The following is a 22,334-nucleotide window of genomic DNA, read 5'->3' as shown; positions in this document are numbered from 1 at the left end:
TCGTAATGGGTACGTAACTATCAACCACGTCCAAAGGCTGTGCCATTCATTTCACATGTGGAATATTCATTTGACAGGCTACGGGTAAACATATGGGCATAACGATACATTCAAGTCAAAGTCATTCTCCTAGAGTCAGTCCACCCTTTCCCACAATGCATTCCTTTGCACACCTGTAACTCCCTTTCCATACACCCCCCCCCCCCGGATATTCTACAGAAGCTCACTGTTACGTAATCAAGTTGTCGTTTCAGGGGCTGTTGTAAATGACTTGTTTATTAGCTCCTCAAAACAAACCATCAGCGGTCTTGTTCCCCCTCTGTGACTCCGGACTGTTTCCCCTGCAGGCTGTGTTTTTAAGACAGAGAGGAGAAGGGAACGCACTGACTGGGATGTTGTTTCAGTTGAGCCCATCTCATCTGGTTTCAATCCCATGGATACTGAGGACTGTGATCAAATTAGCCTTGATATACATGTTTTTTTTTCAAGAAACCAAAAAAAACGCTGTTGGCATACCCAGCGAGGGAGGTCCTGAGCCTCTCTCCCTTTTTGTCATGCTCTCAGTAATGAGACTCATGTTGTGTCTGCGGGCCCCAGCAGGGTTGCTATGTAACTGTTCGACTGTGTGTTCAGCAACGCAGGACCCAGAGGAGGTGTCCAGGCACGCCAGTGCTCAGCTGTTCCTCCCGAACCACTGACTCTCAGGTGTCAGGTGGTGAGTCTGACCGCCTGGTGCCTGTCCTCCCTGGTGCTGCTTGCCCACTCCTCTATCCCTGCCCAGCAGAGTGCACACTGCAGCAGCTGGGGCTCTCTGCCTGGACTAGGGAGATTCTCAACACCATCTAACTTCAAGCTGTTTAGTATTTTAGCTGCACCAGTGAGAAAAGGGCCCCATGTTATTGTGCGTGGGTGCTCTTGTAAAACACTTCTGCCACGGTGTCGGCCTCTTGTCCCCAAGCTGTCAACAGCTTCTCACAGGAGTCTGGAGGGCGTTAGGTCAAAATGGATGCTTAGCTTCTCTGATCGTTTACTGGAGTGTCTGTGCTAGGGTCAAAGTTGATCATTTTCTTATTTTAGAAATGACGTTCCAAAAATCCACGGACTGCAGCTTGTTGGTTAGTGGTATGTGGAGAATTGGGTACGTATACTTTACATAGGGGGAGCTTCTATAGAATGACAGGTGTGCAGCTGTGTTATGCCAAGGGCGTATCCTAGGTTGTAACAGGAGGAGTCTAATCTGTGGCTTATGTCATGATGCACTGACATGTGGAGTTTGGTGACAAAGGAGTACCACTTATTTATTTCATCATGCATACATGCACTTATTAATACACAGTAAAAGTTTGCACAGACACTTATTATTTAAAGTGAGAAAAAAAATCAACAATCAACTTTATGGAGCTAAAGAATCATGTTCACTGCCACAATTGTTTTGTTTACTTTTACAATCCCTTACAATCATTATGGAAGAGCATCCGACAGCATTGAGAGTTCATTGGAGAATTTAGTCTGACCACACCTGCACTATAAACATGTCTCCCTCTCGCCTCCTAGTGGACAAACCTAACACTGAGCTACTGTTGGGAAAAGGCATGGCCTCACTTGCCTGCTGAAGAAAGTGTTTGTGATGATGTGTGGTTGTTTGTAGATGCTGTCTCCTCGGTAGGGCCTTTTGTCTTGAGGGTGTCTCCTCTTGGGCAGGATGTTTCTACAGCTGCAGCTACAGGTCCTGCTGCTCACCTCTGAAGGTGTGGAAGGTGACACCATGCAGGCTCCACAGTCAGCTCCTCCTGACTGGTCCTGACGAGTCCTGACACCATCACACCTGGCCCTTCTCTCCCCTCCCCCTTCCTCCCCCTCCCCAGACTTACACCAGCTCAGCTCTAAGTCAACATTCACACTGCTAAATAAACAAAGTAGGAAATAGTATCCCAGGACTACAACAAAACCAGTTAGAAGTGCAACTGGTTGGAAAACCAGATGTAATTGCCCATATGTTCAATAATAATAATAATAAGGTATGTCCAGACATAAAATGGAGTTGATGGTCCTTTATTTGCAAGTGTTGCGTGGTTCACACATACATACCCTGCCCAACTTCCGAAAACATCTGAAACCCTTCCTCTTCAAACGCTCTTAAATAATCCCCCCTTCTTTAGCTCTGACTCTACTGATAGCTACTTATGATATGTGGTTCTCCCACCTAGCTACCTGTAAGTCACTCTTGACAAGAGCATCTGCTAAATGATTCAAATCTAAATGTGATGTTCACTGGTTCACCTCATGGATCCACCATGAGGTATTGTATTACACATTACAATGTAATCAATGTCACTGCGCCGGCCACTCCTGCCTTAACACTACAGATGTGAGTCCAAATGCTGATATGCAGTAAGTGATATAGCTATACAAACAAAAAACTCCCACATGCAAACTATATACAGTACATATAACTCCCCAGTGAGTCCTCTAAAAGAGTGAGCAGCCAGGGCGAGCAGCCTGACCCCAGGGCGCAGTAACCAGCCGGCCCTGCTCTACAGTGTGTCTGCAGGGACAGATTCCAGTTACTGAGCATGGGGGACAGAGGTAGGCAGGGGATGCAATCACAGGCTTGGGCAGTGAAACCATTACCAAGGGCAGGGCCGGCCCTGGGCATAAGTAATAAGCGGTCGATTAGTGACTCCTGACCTAAAAACAGATAAAGACAAAAACACGTTAAGAAAATGTGCTGAGAGTAAGTAGAATACATAAGGTGCCATTTTGGAAATTGGTTGTGCATCATCAGTTTCTCTCTTGTTATGTCAGTCACTTACATTCACTCAATTAGCCTATGTCAGCAAAATAAAAATGGATTGGTAAATTAGTCTAACCAGCTATCTAAACCTTGTAGTAATCATGGCCAAATTACCCAGGGGCCCTGACCTCCAGGGGGCCCCCATTGATTTTGTTAGTCACTCTCACTCAGATATCATATTAGGATGGCAAAATGCATAGAATTACAGGAAATTCATTTGTCAAAAAATAATCTCGCCTTGGGCCCTCAAAAGGCTTGGGCCTGCCCTGACCAAGGGCCATTGTCAGCACTGTTAATTAATATAGCATACTAACTGAGTAATTACAAATATATGTAGAGAGGTTAGTCAAATTCCAAACAAATTGTTGATAAAAGTAAAGACTACCTCTGGTTGGCACCTTCCTCCCGAGGCGAGGGATCCACAGCAACTCCACCACATGGCCCAGGAATAGGTGGAACAGAACAGGTAGGACACCTCAAGTGGCATGTGGACACTACCTAAACCCACCAGCAGCCTGAGTGGACCAGAGAGCTCCCTAGCTGTCCCAGCCCTATGTCAGAGCCTGAGAGGTGCTCTGTAGCTCAGCATCTGCTCAGTCCAGAGCAGGACCTTCCCCCCTGACCCTGTACTTCAACACAGCCCCTCCTAAATTAAATATTAACTAGAGGAACAAACAACCCCCCTCCCTCTGCCAAGCATCTGCTCTCCACGCATCATGCTGGCCGGGTGCTCTGTGCTTACACCCCATGGAGGCTGGGCCTATTCAAGTGTATTGCCTTATTAATTATCAGTGAATTGCAATTAGTTACAAATGATTCATCAATGCTGAATGCCTAGTGAACTCAGCTGTGTGAGTCAGGGCTTTGGCTCCCAAACTGATTGTTGGACTCAATCATTTGATTCCTCTGATGTTATATAATAACTACACAACAGCCACATTCCATCTAGGTATTTGCCGGCACTCGTCATGCGCTATTACAAAACATGCGAGATCAAAATCTGACAATTGTGTGTGTGTGTGTGTGTGTGTGTGTGTGTGTGTGTGTGTGTGTGTGTGTGTGTGTGTGTGTGTGTGTGTGTGTGTGTGTGTGTGTGTGTGTGTGTGTGTGTGTGTGTGTGTATGTGCGTCCACATGTATGTGTCTATGAGTGTGCGAGCCAGTCTGTCACTCTGACACATCCCTGAGGCATTAGCTCTGCTTTCCTCAGCAGTCTTGTCACATCAGTGCCTCTGTTCCCTGAGCTATTGAACAGAACTGTGTGTGAGTGTGAGTGTGAGTGTGAGTGTAGCTGTCCTCTGTCTCTGGCGGTTTGTGAATAATTAGTAGAGAAGTGTTCCTGAGTGATAGTAGAACGGCAGGATTGTCTGGCTGTATAACTCCTCTGACTCCTCACTGGGATGAGTCCATTATATAACGGTCAAATTAGACACACAGCATGGAGACTGTTACTATTACTCCTTTCATGTAACCTGATGAGAGTAGACCAGTATGTGGTCTTTATCATGTGTCCTGGACAGAGAGCCCCAATGCTGTGGGAAGTGCTCAGCTGCTTCTGTGGCCTTGGGCATGTCCGTCGGTGAAACAGTACAGAGGAGAAGTACCAGGACAAACACAAACCAGGTGGTCATTCTCCCAACACCGCAAAGGGTATTCATTTAATCATATTTACACTCTATAGCACAGCCAGAGGGTAATGAGTTACATATCTACTCAAGGCAGCTCAGAAGATTAAATTGAGTTGAAACAGACCAACCCGAAAAGTGACATCGCAGTAAAACAGAACATTTCAAGCAGTTATATTGAAAAATGGCGGAACACTTGCATACCCAATGGTTTTGAGCAGGTGCAGTACACAAATGTTCATTAGCAAAAAAAAAGACTCCTCTGCACACTAGAAGAAATGCTCCCTAGTGTGTCTATTATAAGAAGGTTTTGACCTTTCATCAGGTCTCAATGGGTTGAATGGCACTATAATAAATACTTGGATGTGTATATTGTATTGTGCACTATTTATTTGCTGACTATAAATGTTCAGTTACATGAGGTAATTAACTTTTACTATGTGGACAGGGTAGGTGAAAACATTTTTGTGTGCATATCAAAGTGATAACACGTTATATCGCCATCTAGTGGTGTTGCATGGCATGTGCTCAATTGAGAGGTGGCAGAGTGGCAGTGTTGCAACTAAAATATACACTGAGTATACCAAACATTAGGAACACCTTCCTAACATTGCGATCCACCCTCCCCCTTTTGCCCTCAAAACAGCCTCAATTCGTCAGGGCATGGACTCTACAAGGTGTCGAAAGTGTTACAGAGGGATGCTGGCCCATGTTGACTCCAATGCTTCCCAGAGTTGTGTCAAGTTGGCTGGATGTCCTTAGGGTGGTGGACCATTCTTGAAACACATGGGAAACTGTTGAGCTTGAAAGTCCCAGCAGCGTTGCAGTTCTTGACACAAACCGGTGCGCCTGTCACCCACTACCAAACCCTGTTCAAAGGCACTTACATTTTCTGTCTTACCCGTTCACCCTTCTGAATTGCACACATACAACATTCATGTCTCAATTGTCTCAAGGCTTATAAATCCTTCTTTAATCTGTCTCCTCCCCGTCATCTAAACTGATTGAAGTGGATTTAACAAGTGACATCAATAAGGAGTCGTAGTTTTCACCTGGATTCACCTGGTCATGGAAAGAGGAGGTGTTCTGAATGTTATGTATACTCGGTGTATGTTCTTTCAAACAAACTTATGGAGGCATGAATTTATTTTGCAAAGGAGTGATCATAAAACTATTGCAAATTCAATCAGGGGTTATAAAAGAGGCCGACTTGGTGAACAACAAAAAAAACGTATTTATTGTTATAGGTGTTGGTTTAATCTAGGCTGAATGTTAGCTTTAGTCTGTGACGTGTATCAACTGGAGCCTGGTAGGACTGAAACTGTGTCAAGGTTAAGTCTATTAATGGCTCTGTGCAGGTGTGGGCTAGCCACTGATCTCAGAGATAAGTATATTTTCAGAGTCAATTTCCAGAGGTCCATTTATCCTCCGAAGAAAACCCATTAGAAACATAGAGCTGTGCCGTGGATAGCTGCAACACTGAGTGGTTTATTCTACCTGGCCAGGAGACTCATCAAAGGATGTGTGCAGCCTCTTCATACCCCACTGTGTCTCTGTGGGGTTCTCTCTACAGGATTAAAGAACAGTACGGACCAATAGGGGTCACCAGAGGTTAAATAACTCATGTGCGCAGAGTCATCAGTAGAATACTTAAAACATACAGACATCTGCTCTGAGAATATATTATATACTATATAAATCAAATCAAATGTTATTAGACACATGCGCCGAATACAACAGGTGTAGTAGACCTTACAGTGAAATGTTTACTTACGAGCCCCTAACCGACAGTGCAGTTAAAAAAATATGGATAAGAATAAGAGATAAATGTAACACGAAATTAAAGAGGAGCAGTAAGAAATAACAATATATACAGGGGGGTGCCGGTACAGAGTCAATGTGCAGGGCCACCGGTTAGTTGAGGTAGTATGTACATGTAGGTAGAGTTAATTAAAGTGACAATGCATAGATGACAACAGAGAGTGGCAGTGGTGTGGAGGGGGGGGCAATGTGAATAGTCTAGGTAGCAATTTGACTAGATGTTCAGGAGTCTTATGGCTTGGGGATAGAAGCTGTTTAGAAGCCTCCTGGACCTAGACTTGGCTATCCAGTGCCGCTTGCCGTGTGGTAGCAGAGAGAACAGTCTATGACTAGGGTGACTGGAGTCTTTGACACTTTTCAGGGCCTTCTTCTGACACCGCATGGTATAGAGGTCCTGGATGGCAGGAAGCTTGGCCCCAGTGATGTACTGGGCCGTTTGCACTACCCTCTGTAGATTATGGTCTTTAGCTTTGTATGTACAGTTGAAGTCGGAAGTTTACATACAATTTAGCCAAATACATTTAAACTCAGTTTTTCACAATTCCTGACATTTAATCCGAGTAAAAATCCCCTGTTTTAGATCAGTTAGGATCACCACTTTATTTTAGAATAATAGTAGAGAGAATTATTTATTTCAGCTTTTATTTCTTTAATCACATTCCCAGTGGGTCAGAAGCTTACATACACTCAATTAGTATTTGGTAGAATTGCCTTTAAATTGTTTAACTTGAGTCAAACATTTCAGGTAGCCTTCCACAAACTTCCCACAATAAGTTGGGTGAATTTTGGCCGTTTGCTCCTGACAGAGCTGGTGTAACTGAGTCAGGTTTGTAGGCCTCCTTGCTTGTACACGCTTTTCCAGTTCTGCCCACAAATGTTCTATGGGATTGAGGTCAGGGCTTTGTGATGGCCACTCCAATACCTTGACTTTGTTGTTCTTCAGCCATTTTGCCACAACTTTGGAAGTATGCTTGGGGTCATTGTCCATTTGGAAGACCCATTTGCGACCAAGCTTTAACTTCCTGACTGATGTCTTGAGATGTTGCTTCAATATATCCACCTAATTCTCCTCCCTCATGACGCCATCGATTTTGTGAAGTACACCAGTCCATCCTGCAGCAAAGCACCCCCATAACATGATGCTGCCACCCCCATGCTTCACGGTTGAGATGGTGTTCTTCGGCTTGTAAGCCTCCCGGTTTTCCCTCCAAACATAACAATGGTCATTATGGCCAAACAGTTCTATTTTTGTTTCATCAGACCAGAGGACATTTCTCCAAAAAGTATGATCTTTGTCCCCATGTGCAGTAGCAAACCGTAGTCTGGCTTTTTATGGCAGTTTTGGAGCAGTGGCTTCTTCCTTGCTGAGCGGCCTTTCAGTTAATGTCGATATAGGACTCGTTTTACTGTGGAAATAGATACTTTTGTACCTTTTTCCTCCAGCATCTTCACAAGGTCCTTTGCTGTTGTTCTGGGATTGATTTGCACTTTTCATACCAAAGTACGTTAATCTCTAGGAGAAAGAACGCGTCTCCTTCCTGAGCGGTATGATGGCTGCGTAGTCCCATGGTGTTTGTACTTGCATACTATTGTTTGTACAGATGAACGTGGTACCTTCAGGCATTTGGAAATTGCTCCCAAGGATGAACCAGACTTGTGGAGGTCTACAGTTTTTTTTCTGAGGTCTTGGCTGATTTCTTTTGACTTTCCCATGATGTCAAGCAAAGAGGCACTGAGTTTGAAGGTAGGCCTTGAAATACACCCACAGGTACACCTCCAATTGACTCAAATGATGTCAATTAGACTATCAGAAGCTGCTGAAGCCATGACATAATTTCCATGCTGTTTCAAGGCACAGTCACCTTAGTGTATGTGAACTTCTGATCCACTGGAATTGTGATACAGTGAATTATAAGTGAAATAATCTGTCTGTAAACAATTGTTGGAAAAATAATTTGTGTCATGCCCAAAGTTGATGTCCTAACTGACTTGCCAAAACTATCGTTTGTTATCAAGAAATTTGTGGAGTGGTTGGAAAAACGAGTTAATGACTCCAACCTAAGTGTATGTAAACTTCCCACTTCAACTGTCCATGTTAGTAAGCACTGATGAAAATGTAACACACTCACCTTGACCACACATTCAGATTCAAAGCTAAAAAAAAAAAAAAGTGTCTCCTTTGAATGGTCTATAAGGCTGTCTATAAGGCAATATAACATGAAGGTAGTATCATCATGATTAGTGTGTATAAGCCCAAGCTATGTGAAGGAGGTGTCTATAGGGTCCATAGGATCTTTACAGAACAATGAATTGGCTAAACAGAAATGGCTGCATAACTTGCCAAATAAAACATTTATTAGACAACTAGGATAACATTAAGCTCAACATGTTACAATTTCATGATCACAATATCACCGTCACAGATGGAGAGCATATGGCAATGTGATAGGTGTAGTCACCATGACACAGGGTATATTCAACAATGTATTTGGGTTCTATCTTAAGGCCAAGCTGAGCCATCCTCTCGGCGGACAGTCCACCAGAGAGAAGGATGATTGTGAAGTCACCCTCTTCCCTGGTTGTTTACACTTGGCAGTGACTGCTCCATGCCGTCTTCCTCTTGCTCTTATCTGTGGCCTCCAAGCACATCTTACCACACTGTTAGAGCATGTCCAAGTTTGACCGCCAAGTCTGATGAATCCCACTGAGCCCAACAGTCTCACCGGCAATGGTTGGACAGGCTCCATCTATCTATGCCATAGTTATTTAGGCCTGGGGTGGGGTGGGGTGATCCTCACCTGTCCATGGAGCTGCATCTGTAGGGGGACAGAACATCACTCACTAGCTCTACCTTATATGTACTCAATTTTACATAGGCTATCTTCTCTACATTTTACAGAGTGGGATGAAATACAACACAAGGCAATATTTTCACACAGAAAATATCATCTTCATCGATAAGCCTATAAGCCTATTGTTGTCCACTTTTGACCTTGTAAAAAAATGACATGTTCAATTTTACTGAATAAAACAGAGATTATTCAATTAAAAATATCGCACTGTTAACGATGGATTTAACCAAATTGATATGGGAGCTAAAACATCAACATTTCATTTGGAAGACGCAACATCCGCTGTCATTCAACAAGTAGCCTAAGCACACAATGGAAAACGTCTGGGAGCATCAATTCATAAATGTGTTGGCTAAAAACTAAAAAATATTACAAGGAATGTCACCAAATGCCACTGTCCAACAAAAGCCATTGACGCCATAACAAGCTCCGTTAAAATGGCAGCAGTTCGATCAATACCGTTTCCTTACCTCGGACAGTTCTGTTACCTCGATAAGTGACCTTCGCTTGTTTAAATGTAGTCATTGTCGGTGTCTCGGCATATATACCAGAGGATGACGTATAGAATGAGCAGGATGGCGAAGAGAAACAAAGCAATGAATATGGCTTTGGTGACAGGAGACACCGACTGCATGGCAGGGAAGACGGTTGAGCGGAGCTGTGTAGACGGTGGAGCTCTCGGACATCTCTGGTGATCAGGATGCAGGAGGCTTCTCCCAGTGCCACAGCGCATCTAATATCAGACGACTGGCAGTGCCCATCAACTTTTCGCGGCAGTGCCAATATAAAAACAAGGTGCTTGATGTATGGTATTAAAACTGTAACTAATTGTTTGCCTCCAACTTCAATTAGCTAAGCTACAAGGAGGTAGGTAGCCTATATCCACCTTCTCAATATTAATACAATATCAAAACGACTCAATGCATCACCCCATTACTTACTTTCTATTACTTAGAATAATTTAAAATATGTATTTTTTAATATTTTTTATTCACATTGGAATATGGCATACTTTGTACAACGTGCACAGTAAATGAAAAAAAAATATTTACTTGAAAAATCTGTTACCGAACTTAACTGTATCTGCACAGTTCTTCCTGCAAATGTGTTTTCATAACATTTTCAGTGGAAATTATGAAAAGTATTCAGACCCCTTGACTTTTCCCCCATGCCAAAGAGTTCAATCTCGGTTTCATCAGACCAGAGAATGTTGTTTCTCATGGTCTGAGAGCCCTTTAGGTGCCTTTTGGCAGACTCCAAGTTGACTTTCATATGCCTTTTACTGAGGAGTGGCTTCCATCTGGCCACTCTACAATAAAGGCCTGATTGGTGGAGAGCTGCAGAGATAGTTGTTCTTCTGGAACGTTCTCCCATCTCCACAGAGGAACTCTGGAGCTCACCTCCATGACCAAGGCCCTTCTCCCCCCATTGCTCAATTTGTCCAGGGCAGCCAGCTCTAGGAAGAGTCTTGGTGGTTCCAAACGTGTTCCATTTAAGAATGATGGAGGCCACTGTGTTCTTTGGGACCTTCAATGCTGCAGAAATATTTTGCTACCCTCAGCTCAGTTTCGAGTCTCATAGCAAAGGGTCGAGTTGACTGGATGTCTTTTGGGTGGTGGACCATTCTTGATACACATGGAAATCTGTTGAGTGGGGAAAAACCCAGCAGAGTTGCAGTTCTTGACACAAACATGTGCGTCTGGCACCTACTACCATACCCCTATCAAAGGCACTTACATATTTTGTCTTTCCCATTTACCCTCTGAATGGCACACATACAGAATCCATGTCTCAATTGTCTTAAGGTTTAAAAATCGTTATTTAACCGGTCTCCTCCCCTTCATCTACACTGATTTAAGTGGATTTCACAAGTGACATCAATAAGGGCTCATAGCTTTAACCTGGTCAGTCTGTGTCATGGAAAGGGCAGGTGTTCTTCATTTTTTTGTATACTCATATTTCTGCTGTTTGGAAGAGAATAGGATGTTATGCAGAAAATGTGTTGGTTGTACAGGATGTTTGTGCACATGGAAATGAGTGTTTTATGTTTACTATAGGTTAATGAGGCCATACAAATGCGATGTTACTAAAATGAGAGGGCATTTAGTTAAAAGGGCCCACTTTTTTCATAATTTGACAATAACTAGATTAAATCATTATTCAAATTACAAAAATGTGACTGACAATGATATTTTAGTCCAAATGACTGACTTGACTAAATCTTTTTTTAAAAAGAGCCAAAATTACAGGAGTATATATATGTCTGTTTTAAAGCCCTTTTGTTAGGAAAAACTAATTCTGATTGTCTGGGCCTGACTCCCCAGTGGGTGGACCTATGGACTCGCGGGCCAAGCCATGGCTGCGCCCCCGCTTAGTCATGTGAAATCCAACGATTATGGCCTAATGAATTTATTTCTATTGACTGATTTCCTTCCATGAACTGTAATTCAGTCAAATCTTTGAAATTGTTGCATGTTGAGTTTATATTTTTGTTCACTCCATAAGATGTAAATCTTATGGGATCTCTAACGTGTCACAGATTAGTCTTCACCACAGTGGCCTGTCACTTAGTTGGCAACATCATTGGGTTGTTGCAACTGATGGTGGTCAGGGCTGGTTGGGGGAAGCTGGTGATCAGGGATGGAAGGGGACTGGTGGTCAGAGCCAGGAAGGAAAAGTTGCAGGTCAGGGGAGAGTTTCTTGCTGACCCTCCTGCAGGCACTGAATGTACGGGACAAAGGAGAGGAGGAACCCCAGCCAGGTAGAAGGCCATGTAGTAATCCCCGAAGTGGTCATGGTCTGGCATGGAGTAGTCCGGTGAATACATACTACTCAGTATCACACAGAGAGGCATCATTGAGGAGCACTTCATGATGATTCATTCACAACTGACAAAAGCAGTGTCAAAGATAAACCAATTGTACAATAAGGCTCATGCATGTATAGAGTAGGACAATAGATCAACTAAAGTTTACAACAGGGTGTATGTGATTTTTTTAAAAAGCACATCAAATTAGTGGCCCATTTTATTACTGCCCGAAACGAGGTGAAGGGAGGGTAGACCTGCGAGGGGGGGGTCCCGGCGGTCATTGGGAGGGCCTTGAGGCCCAGCAGGTAGCCAATGGCCTGGGAAGCTCTCAGGGGGCCCACCAGCTCAAAGGCCAGGCCACAGGGGCCATGAAGCTGACGGAGCAGCCGTCACACAGCCCCCAGCAGTAGACACACTACAACCAGCCCTTCAAACCTGACGCACAGAAGAACCAGCATAGATGCCAAGCCCAGCACCATGAAGGAGCCTATCTGAAGGATGATAACAAGGACAGGGTTAAAGAGGTTTGTCCACCACTGTTTCCTTCTAATTCCATTCAACATTGAGTCCTAAGGACAACCTCAGACCACACCACATTATTTTTTTTTTGGAGCAGGTTAGGAGAATTAGCGTAGCAGGTTAGGAGACTGAGTTAGCTAAATTGCTCTCCTGACCTGCTACGAAAAGTCACAACCCAATGAAGAAGGACTGCATTCCAATCTTGTTCACAGTAGTTTCTATGTTCTCTTTGATGTGGTTAACTGCAGGAATATCCCGCATACCCCTTGGAGCAGATCTCCCATCCTGCCAAACAGTATAATAAATAATATAATAATATATGCCATTTAGCAGACGCTTTTATCCAAAGCGACTTACAGTCATGTGTGCATACATTCTACGTATGGGTGGTCCCGGGAATCGAACCCCCTACTCTGGCGTTACAAGCGCCATGCTCTACCAGCTGAGCTACAGAAGGGAGCAGGTGGACCATGTCAGAGAACACCCCAATTCACCCCAATTCACAGCAGCAGGACACACTCCTTCACTGGGCTCTCAACAAACTGCTCCTCCACAAAACTCATCTGACGAGAGACATCAATAGGATACACTGAATAGACGGGCAGCTTTTGTAGAACGATCAATATTAACAACTGTATGGCCGGGATTCAAAAAGGCAATGATCCCATGTTCGCAGAGATCGCATTCACGTTAGACGCTGCAGATGTCAGATTAATCGTAAATTCCCTTTAGATGTCAAGCTTGCTAAAACACGCCTTAGACTGAATCCCAGCGAAGGTCAGAAAGATCAAACATAGATTTTTAGACACAAAGGCACAAAGACTGCTGGAAGTAGCGTGTCTGGATCACCAGGGAAGGCAGGAAGGCAAAGGAGGAGCCACAGCCAAACAGAACCCCATGGGCGAAGTACCACAAACCCTTGAACCTTGGACACAAAAAAACAGCAACACCATGTTTAGTATTTATTACATCAAATTCATGTAAAAAAAAATGTATGAATAGGTTTGATTGAATTCTTGAAAATAAAATGACAATTATATCACTTGGATTTGCAGATTAACCAGTTTTCCTCTGTGCAATAATTTATGAGAGAAAATATGGTAGACTAGAATTCTCCTAAATTACATGGTGATCGAAATTGTCCAAAAAAAGTCACCCTGCAGTCAAAGTGATCTGTGGACATGCTGACCAGGAGGCAGCAGAGTAAAGTACAAATACGTTAAAGTACTACTTAAGTATTTTTGGAGAGTACTTTACTATTGATATTTTTTGACAGATTACATTCCTAATGAAAATTCTGTACTTTTTACTCCATACATTTCCCCTGACACCCAAACGTACTTGTTACATTTTGAATGCTTAGCAGGACAGGAAATTGGTCCAATTCACACACTTATAAGAGAACATCCCTGGTCCTCTCTACTGCCTCTGATCTGGCAGACTCACTAAACACAGATGCTTAGTTTGTAAACTATGTCTGAGTGTAGGATTGTGCACCTGGCTATCCATAAATAAAGAAACAAGAAAATGGTGCCGCTTGGTTCGCTTAATATACAGAATTAGAAATAATTCAATTAGACTTTTTATACCTAAGTATATTTAAAACCAAATACTTTTAGACTTTTACTCAAGTAGTATTTTACTGGGTTACTTTCACTAAGTCATTTTCTATTAAGGTATCTTTACTTTTACTCAAGTGTGACAATTGCATATTTTTTCAACCACTGCCAGGGGGAAGCAGAGACAGATCATACCCAATGGCCAAAGCACCAACCCAGGTTGAGAAGAGAAGAGAGAAGGGGGGTGACGATCCTCCAATTTCTTATTTATAGGGTAATACAGCCGTACAGTTATGAGGTATTTTGTGGGAGAAGCAAGTATGAACATGATTGTGTGTTTGTGCTTGTCCAATCATCTGTGTCAAGCAGAGTGGCCTCACTGGCATCATGCCTCATCAATGTCTGAACAAATCAAAACCAAAATCGATCATCTACTCACAGCATTGTCTGAACAATAGATACCCAAGCAAAACTGACCTTTCACCTATTGCAAATGTAGAAATGTCATTGTTTGAGTTCTGATGAGCATTAACTAGCATATATGTATGATTCCAAAAGACCTCTGAGTGCCGAAGATTGATCCATTACACCAGGTGGCTGCCAGGACAAAAACCCTCCCTCTGGGAACGACTCCAGGTCAGGATCTGGATTTGCATGGGCACATGGGACAGTCTGAAATGATGGACCTTTGTCTTCCTCTGTATCAAAGTCAAGACAACTTCCATTGCTTTTACAATTTCTCCATGCTCATGATATAAATACATCCATCAGCAACACTTCATTGCAAGAGCAAACAATATACACTTGGAGGACAGTCGTCCTGACCGGCCACATGATGGTGCCAAATAACATACATTTCAAGGCCTCTGAAACATCAATCACTGCAAATACAATACTGTAAACAAAATACCAAACACCACATCTTTATAGCTATAGAGCAGCAAAAAAAATGTTTTAAACATAACATTAGTTCAACACCATCCAATGCATTCAATTTTAACAGGCTGGGGAATTCTATGCAAAGCACTTAAAAGATACATTCGACTGGAAGCAATGGCATCAAACTTAAAACTACAAAAACCGACTCCAGTAAGTATAATTTGTGATATAAATGAAAGACATGTGGAAAGTAAACAAACCGGAAAGAGCTATGGCATTTCTTAAGTCTATACTGTGTCGTGTAAAACCGGGAGTTTTACATTACGTAAATGGTTTGGTAAGAACACGTCCTATTCTACTGAGTAACATATCGATACATAAGAGATGAATATCAGCATACAAGTCCATACAATTCTGTCTTGAATATGAAATTACACAGAGCTTTACTGTCTCATCCTCATGTTGTGTCTGTGCATGGGTGTGTTTGAGCATGTTTGCATGGGTGCTTCAAATAAGTGTGAACACCAGTCTAACTCTGATCTCTATCATTTGTCTGCTCAAAGGTAATGCTTGCAAAGGCTATACTACTGGTTCTCTCTTCTTTTATTGAAATGACTGCGAGCAGAGAGTCCTTTGGAATATTCCATCAGTTTGTGCAGGGGACCGAAAGGCATAATCTCCCCCTCTCTGGCTTTCCACCTAAGAGACAGATAGAAGATCAAGATATGCAATGATCCTTCACCAGTATTTCAGTGCTTAAATAGACGGTTTTGTGTGCGCATACTCACTTTCTCCATAGTGCCCACCCAAACAGAGACAGGATCAACATAGAGATGATGATCCCGATGACCACGGCACAGCCCACCACAGCATCTGACTCTGTATCTAGGGAAAGATATGGGTTCAGAGACTCCTCCTTTACAGGAAATACACAGAGTGTACAAACCATTATGAAAAGCTATTATCCCTTATTGATTGAGGAGACAGGTTAAAAGAAGAAGGATTTTAAAACTTTGAGACAATTGAGATATGGATTGTGTATGTGTGCCATTCAGAGGGTGAGTGGGCGAGACAAAAGATTTAAGTGCCTTTGAACGGGGTATGGTAGTAGGTGCCATGCGCACCGGTTTGAGTGTGTCAAGAACTGCAACACTGCTGGGTTTTTCACCCTCAACAGTTTCCCGTGTGTATCAAGAATGGTCCACCACCCAAAGGACATGCAGCCATCTTGACAACTGTGGTAAGCATTGGAGTCAACAAGGGCCAGCATCCCTGTGGAATGCTTTTAACACCTTGTAGAGTCCATGCCCGACAAATTGAGGCGCAACTCAATATTAGTAAGGTGTTAATGTTTTGTACACTCAGTGTATATGTACACAGTTGAAGTCGGAAGTTTACATACACCTTAGCCAAATACATTTAAACTCAGTTCTTCACAATTCCTGACATGTAATCAGAGTAAAAATGTCCTGTCTTAGGTCAGTTAGGATCACCACTTTATTTTAGAATAAAAAATAATAATAGTAGAGAGAATGATTTATTTCAGCTTTTCTTTCTTTCCTCACATTCCCAGTGCGTCAGAAGTTTACATAGACTCACTTAGTATTTGGTAGCATTGCCTTTAAATTGTTTAACTTGGGTCAAACGTTTCAGGTAGCTTCCACAAACTTCACAGAATAAGTTGGGTGAATTTTGGCCCGTTCATTGGCCTCATTGCTCGCACACGCTTTTTCAGTTCTGCCTACAGATTTTCTATAGGATTGAGGTCAGGGCTTTGTGATGGCCACTCCAATACCTTAACTTTGTTGTCCTTAAGCCATTTTGCCACAACTTTGGAAGTATGCTTAGGGTCATTGTCCAGTTGGAAGACCCATTTGCGACCAAGCTGTCTTGAGATTTTGCTTCAATTTATCCACCTAATTTTCCCCCCTCATGATGCCATCTATTTTGTGAAGTGCACCAGTACCTCCTGCAGCAAAGCACCCCCACGGCATGATGCTGCCACCCCTGTGCTTCTCCATTGGGATGGTGTTCTTTGGCTTGCAAGCCTCTCCGTTTTTCCTCCAAACATAACGATGGTCATTATGGCCAAACAGTTCTATTTTTGTTTCATCAGACCCGAGGACATTTCTCCAAAAAGTATTATCTTTGTCCCCATGTGCAGTAGCAAACCGTAGTCTGGATTTTTTAATGGTGGTTTTGGAGCAGTGGCTTCTTCCTTGCTGAGCAGCCTTTCAGGTTATGTCAATATAAGACTTGTTTAACTGTGGATATAGATACTTTTGTACCCGTTTCCTCCAGCATCTTCACAAGGTCCTATGCTGTTGTTCTGTGATTGATTTTCACTTTTAGCCCCAAAGTACGTTCATCTCTAAGAGAAAGAACGCTTTCCTCCCTGAGCGGTATGATGACTGCATGGTCCCATGGTGTTTATACTTGCGTACTATTGTTTGTACAGATGAACGTGGTACCTTCAGGCGTTTGGAAATTGCTCCCAAGGATGAACCAGACTTGTGGAGGTCTACAATATCTTTTCTGAGGTCTTGGCTGATTTCTTTTGATTTTCCCATGATGTCAAACAGAGGCACTGAGTTTGAAGGTAGGCCTTGAAATACATCCACAGGGCCACCTCCAATTGACTCAAATGATGTCAATTAGCCTCTCAGAAGCTTCTAAAGCCATTACATCATTTTCTGGAATTTTCCAAGCTGTTTAAAAGACACAGTCAACTTACTGTATGTAAACTTCTGACCCACTGGAATTGTGATACAGTGAATTGTAAGTTAAATAATCTGTCTGTAAACAATTGTTGGGAAAATTACTTGTGTCATGCACAAAGTAGATGTCCTAACCGACTTGCCAAAACTATAGTTTGTTAACAAGAAATTTGTGGAGTGGTTGAAAAACGAGTTTTAATGACTCCAACCTAAGTGTATGTAAACTTCCGACTTCAACTGTATATAAAGGGGGGGAAATATGCATGGAGGAGAACAAACAGGCAAATCTATGAATTGAATTTAAGGATATACACCAGGAGATTTCTGTATGGAGAAATCTGTTACCTGAGTGACAGGACCAATGGCTCCAGTCACTCCAGAAGCCTCCGTCAGCACAGTAGTGGTGCATCCGAGACCTGACCCGGAAGCACTTCCTCCGGGCACCATCCATTGAGAGGGAAGTCAGCGTCATCTCATTGGTTACGTTCCTCTGCTGCTGGTGACAGGAACAATATCAGATCTGAACAAAACTTCAGAGAGATTTTTGTCTATTCTCTAACCAATAATATTATTATTTTCTTCTTCAAAGGTTATCTTCAATGATGTTATGTGTCAAAACAAAATGAGAACTATGTTCAGTACAGTATGTGCCTGCATGATCCGAGATCATGCATTTCTGTCTTTACTATTTTTTAAATGTCACCTTTACTTAACCAGGTAGGTAAGTTGAGAACAAGTTCTCATTTACAATTGTGACCTGGCTAAGATAAAGCAAAGCAGTTCGACACATACAACAACACAGAGTAAAATGGAGTAAAACAAACATGGAGTAAAACAAACATACAGTCAATAATACAGTAGAGAAATAAGTATATATACAATGTGAGCAAGTGAGGTGAGATAAGGGAGGTAAAGGCAAAAAGGCCATGGTGGCGAAGTAAATAAAATATAGCAAGTAAAACACTGGAATGGGTGATTTGCAGTAGAAGAATGTGCAAGGTAGAGATAGAAATAATGGGGTGCTAATAAGGAGCTAAATAAATAAATAAAGTAGGGAAAGAGGTAGTTGTTTGGGCTAAATTATAGATGGCCTATGTACAGGTGCAGTAATCTATGAGCTGCTCTGACAGCTGGTGCTTAAAGCTAGTGAGGGAGATAAGTGTTTCCAGTTTCAGAAATGTTTGTAGTTCGTTCCAGTCATTGGCAGCAGAGAACTGGAAGGAGAATTGGTTTTGGGGGTGACCAGAGAGATATACCTGCTGGAGCGCGTGCTACAGGTGGGTGCTGCTATGGTGACCAGTGAGCTGAGATAAGGGGGGACTTAAGACCTAGCAAGGTCTTGTAGATGACCTGGAGCCAGTGGGTTTGGCGACGAGTATGAAGCGAGGGCCAGCCAACGAGATCGTACAGGACACAGTAGTGGGTAGTATTTGGGGCTTTGGTGACAAAACGGATGGCACTGTGATAGACTGCATCCAATTTATTGAGTAGGGTATTGGAGGCTATTTTGTAAATGACATCGCCAAAGTCGAGGATTAGTAGGATGATCAGTTTTACAAAGTTATGTTTGGCAGCATGAGTGAAGGATGCTTTGTTGCGAAATAGGAAGCCAATTCTAGATTTACCTTTGGATTGGAGATGTTTGATGTGAGTCTGGAAGGAGAGTTTACAGTCTAACCAGACACCTAGGTATTTGTAGTTGTCCACATATTCTAAGTCAGAGCCGTCCAGAGTAGTGATGTTGGACAGGTGGGCAGGTGCAGGCAGCGATCATTTGAAGAGCATGCATTTAGTTTGACTTGTATTTAAGAGCAATTGGAGGCCACGGAAGGAGAGTTGTATGGCATTGAAGCTCGCCTGGACTGTTGTTAACACAGTGTCCAAAGAAGGGCCGGAAGTATACAGAATGGTGTCGTCTGCATAGAGGTGGATCAGAGACTCACCAGCAGCAAGAGCGACATCATTGATGTATGCAGACAGGAGAGTCGGTCCAAGAATTGAACCCTGTGGCACCCCCATAGAGACTGCCAGAGGCCCCGACAACAGACCCTCCGATTTGACATACTGAACTCTATCAGAGAAGTAGTTGGTGAACCAGGCGAGGCAATCATTTGAGAAACCAAGGCTGTCGAGTCTGCCGATGAGGATGTGGTGATTGACAGAGTCGAAAGCCTTGGCCAGGTCAATGAATACGGCTGCACAGTATTGTTTCTTATCGATGGCGGTTCAGACATCGTTTAGGACCTTGAGCGTGGCTGAGGTGCACCCATGACCAGCTCTGAAACCAGATTACATAGCGGAGAAGGTACGATGGGATTCGAAATGGTCTGTAATCTGTTTGTTGACTTGGCTTTCGAAGACCTTAGAAAGGCAGGGTAGGATAGATATAGGTCTGTAGCAGTTTGGTTTAAGAGTGTCCCCCCCTTTGAAGAGGGGGATGACCGCAGCTGCTTTCCAATCTTTGGGAATCTCAGACGACACGAAATAGAGGTTGAACAGGCTAGTAATAGGGGTGGCAACAATTTTGGCAGATAATTTTAGAAAGAAAGGGTCCAGATTGTCTAGCCCGGCTGATTTGTAGGGGTCCAGATTTTGCAGCTCTTTCAGAACATCAGCTGACTGGATTTGGAAGAAGGAGGAATGGGGAAGGCTTGAGCGATGCAGTGCTGTTGACTGGGGTAGGGGTAGCCAGGTGGAAAGCATGGCCAGCCGTAGAAAAATGCTCATTGAAATTCTCAATTATAGTGGATTTATCGGTGGTGACAGTGTTTCCTATCTTCAGTGCAGTGGGCAGCTGGGAGGAGGTGTTCTTATTCTCCATGGACTTTACAGTGTCCCAGAATTGTTTTGAGTTTGTGTTGCAGGATGCAAATTTCTGCTTGAAAATGCTAGCCTTGGCTTTACTAACTGCCTGTGTATATTGGTTTTCAGCTTCCCTGAAAAGTTGCATATCACGGGGCTGTTCGATGCTAATGCAGAACGCCATAGGATGTTTTTGTGTTGGTTAAGGGCAATCAGGTCTGGAGAGAACCATCTGTTCCTGGTTCTAAATTTCTTGAATGGGGCATGCTTATTTAAGATGGTGAGGAAGGCATTTAAAAAGAATAACCAGGCATCCTCTACTGACGGGATGAGATTTATATCCTTCCAGGATACCCCGGCCAGGTCGATTAGAAAGGCCTGCTCGCTGAAGTGTTTCAGGGAGCGTTTGACAGTGATGAGTGGAGGTGGTTTGACCGCTGATCCATTACGGATGCAGGCAATGAGGCAGTGATCGCTGAGATCTTGGTTAAAAACAGCACAGGTATATTTAGAGGGCAAAGTTGGTTAGGATGATATCTATGAGGGTGCCTGTGTTTACAGCTTTAGGGTGGTACCTGGTAGGTTCATTGATGATTTGTGTGAGATTGAGGGCATCAAGTTTAGATTGTAGGATGACTGGGCTGTTAAGCATGTTCCAGTTTTGGTCGCATAGTAGCACGAGCTCTGAAGATCGATGGCAGGCAATCAGTTCACATATGGTGTCCAGAGCACAGCTGGGGACAGAGGGTGGTCTATAGAAGGCGGCAACGGTGATAGACTTGTTTTTAGAGAGGTGTATTTTTAAAAGTAGAAGTTCAAATTGTTTGGGTACAGACCTGGATAGTAGGACAGAACTCTGCAGGCTATCTTTGCAGTAGATTGCAACACCGCCCACTATACCTTGCAGACTGAACAATGGTCAAGTTGCTACGCTATCTGTTATCTCAGGGAATTACACAATGTTTTGACACATAATGTCATTGGAGATATTGAGAGACAGGTTCAAGAAGGACATACCAACAACGGCTGCCCGCCTACGCCCTCCTCTCTGGCTTCCACTTCATACTCAAGGCAGTGCCTGGGAATCCTCTCGTTGGGCAATTCCCACTGCACCTGGAGCCTCCTGTCTGGACTAGCTTCCAGATGCACGGTCTCAATGGCTGCAGGTTTCACTAGAGTACAGAGAGGCCCAAAGGAGTCAGTGGATTGTTTACAAAGAAACCAGAACGGAGAAGACATAATGATGTCATTGCAAGTACCGGTGGGTGTAATGAGACCGGAGGAGAGATTAGACTGTGCAGATAATATCTGGATGTGCTATGAACAAAGGACATTATGAAAAATAACATTATGTGCAGCTGAAGAATGTTTGTGAAGAAAATCTAGCAGTATTGCATTGAATAAGTGAGGCATATCATGCCTTGTTGTGAAGTTGAGTGTTAAGTACCATAATTCTGAATTTGCAGGGAGAAGAACGCCGACCTCAAGACCACCTTGGGAGAGGATCTGTTTATGCATATGTTGAAATCACTGAATTCTGAGAGAGATTCCTCTGTGAATTTGCAGCCAGTCCTGACCCCATTGGAGTGGATGTACTGAGGACACTCTTCCGCTTGCTCCATTTCCCGATGCCTGGAGAAGCACACAGACACACTCAGGCATCAACATGCCACATTTGTCCAGTATATAACAGGTATAGACATGTAGGTAGGCCATACATTAGGAGAGATGTTCTAACGTACCCATTTAGAGTGACCTACCAAAAGAACAGGCTGTACTGGGATTGGGTTGGCTCCTCCAAGCTCGTCTCCCAGGTGCACTCCATGAACTCCTTCTGATAAAACACGCAACCAAACCCCTGGACCCTGGAGCCAACTGGGCCTGGAAGCAAATTAAAAGAGGTTAAGAGATGGTTGAAGCTGGTCGACCAAATCGAACCGCCCCATTCCGCCCCTGTC

The 22,334-nt window shown here is 43.3% G+C and overlaps 1 protein-coding gene across 3 annotated transcripts in view; it reads right to left on the bottom strand.

Moving 5' to 3' along the window:
• Positions 1-13,368: 13,368 nt before the first annotated feature.
• Positions 13,369-22,334, bottom strand: part of LOC118390405 (interleukin-13 receptor subunit alpha-2-like) — a 34,838-nt gene continuing 25,872 nt past the window's right edge. For all 3 annotated transcript variants that reach the window (XM_035780937.2, XM_035780938.2, XM_035780939.2), the window contains 6 exons: positions 22,137-22,257; positions 21,824-22,008; positions 21,394-21,548; positions 17,920-18,067; positions 15,646-15,742; positions 13,369-15,556 (listed from right to left, as the gene is read on the bottom strand). In XM_035780937.2, the coding sequence (XP_035636830.1) occupies positions 15,442-15,556; positions 15,646-15,742; positions 17,920-18,067; positions 21,394-21,548; positions 21,824-22,008; positions 22,137-22,257 (821 nt within the window). In that variant the 3' untranslated portion in view covers positions 13,369-15,441. The remainder of the gene's footprint in view (positions 15,557-15,645; positions 15,743-17,919; positions 18,068-21,393; positions 21,549-21,823; positions 22,009-22,136; positions 22,258-22,334) is intronic.

The sequence above is a fragment of the Oncorhynchus keta genome, chromosome 11 (assembly GCF_023373465.1).
Source record: "Oncorhynchus keta strain PuntledgeMale-10-30-2019 chromosome 11, Oket_V2, whole genome shotgun sequence".
In the NCBI taxonomy this organism is placed as follows: domain Eukaryota; kingdom Metazoa; phylum Chordata; class Actinopteri; order Salmoniformes; family Salmonidae; genus Oncorhynchus; species Oncorhynchus keta.
This window is presented reverse-complemented; position numbering and strand designations above follow the sequence as displayed.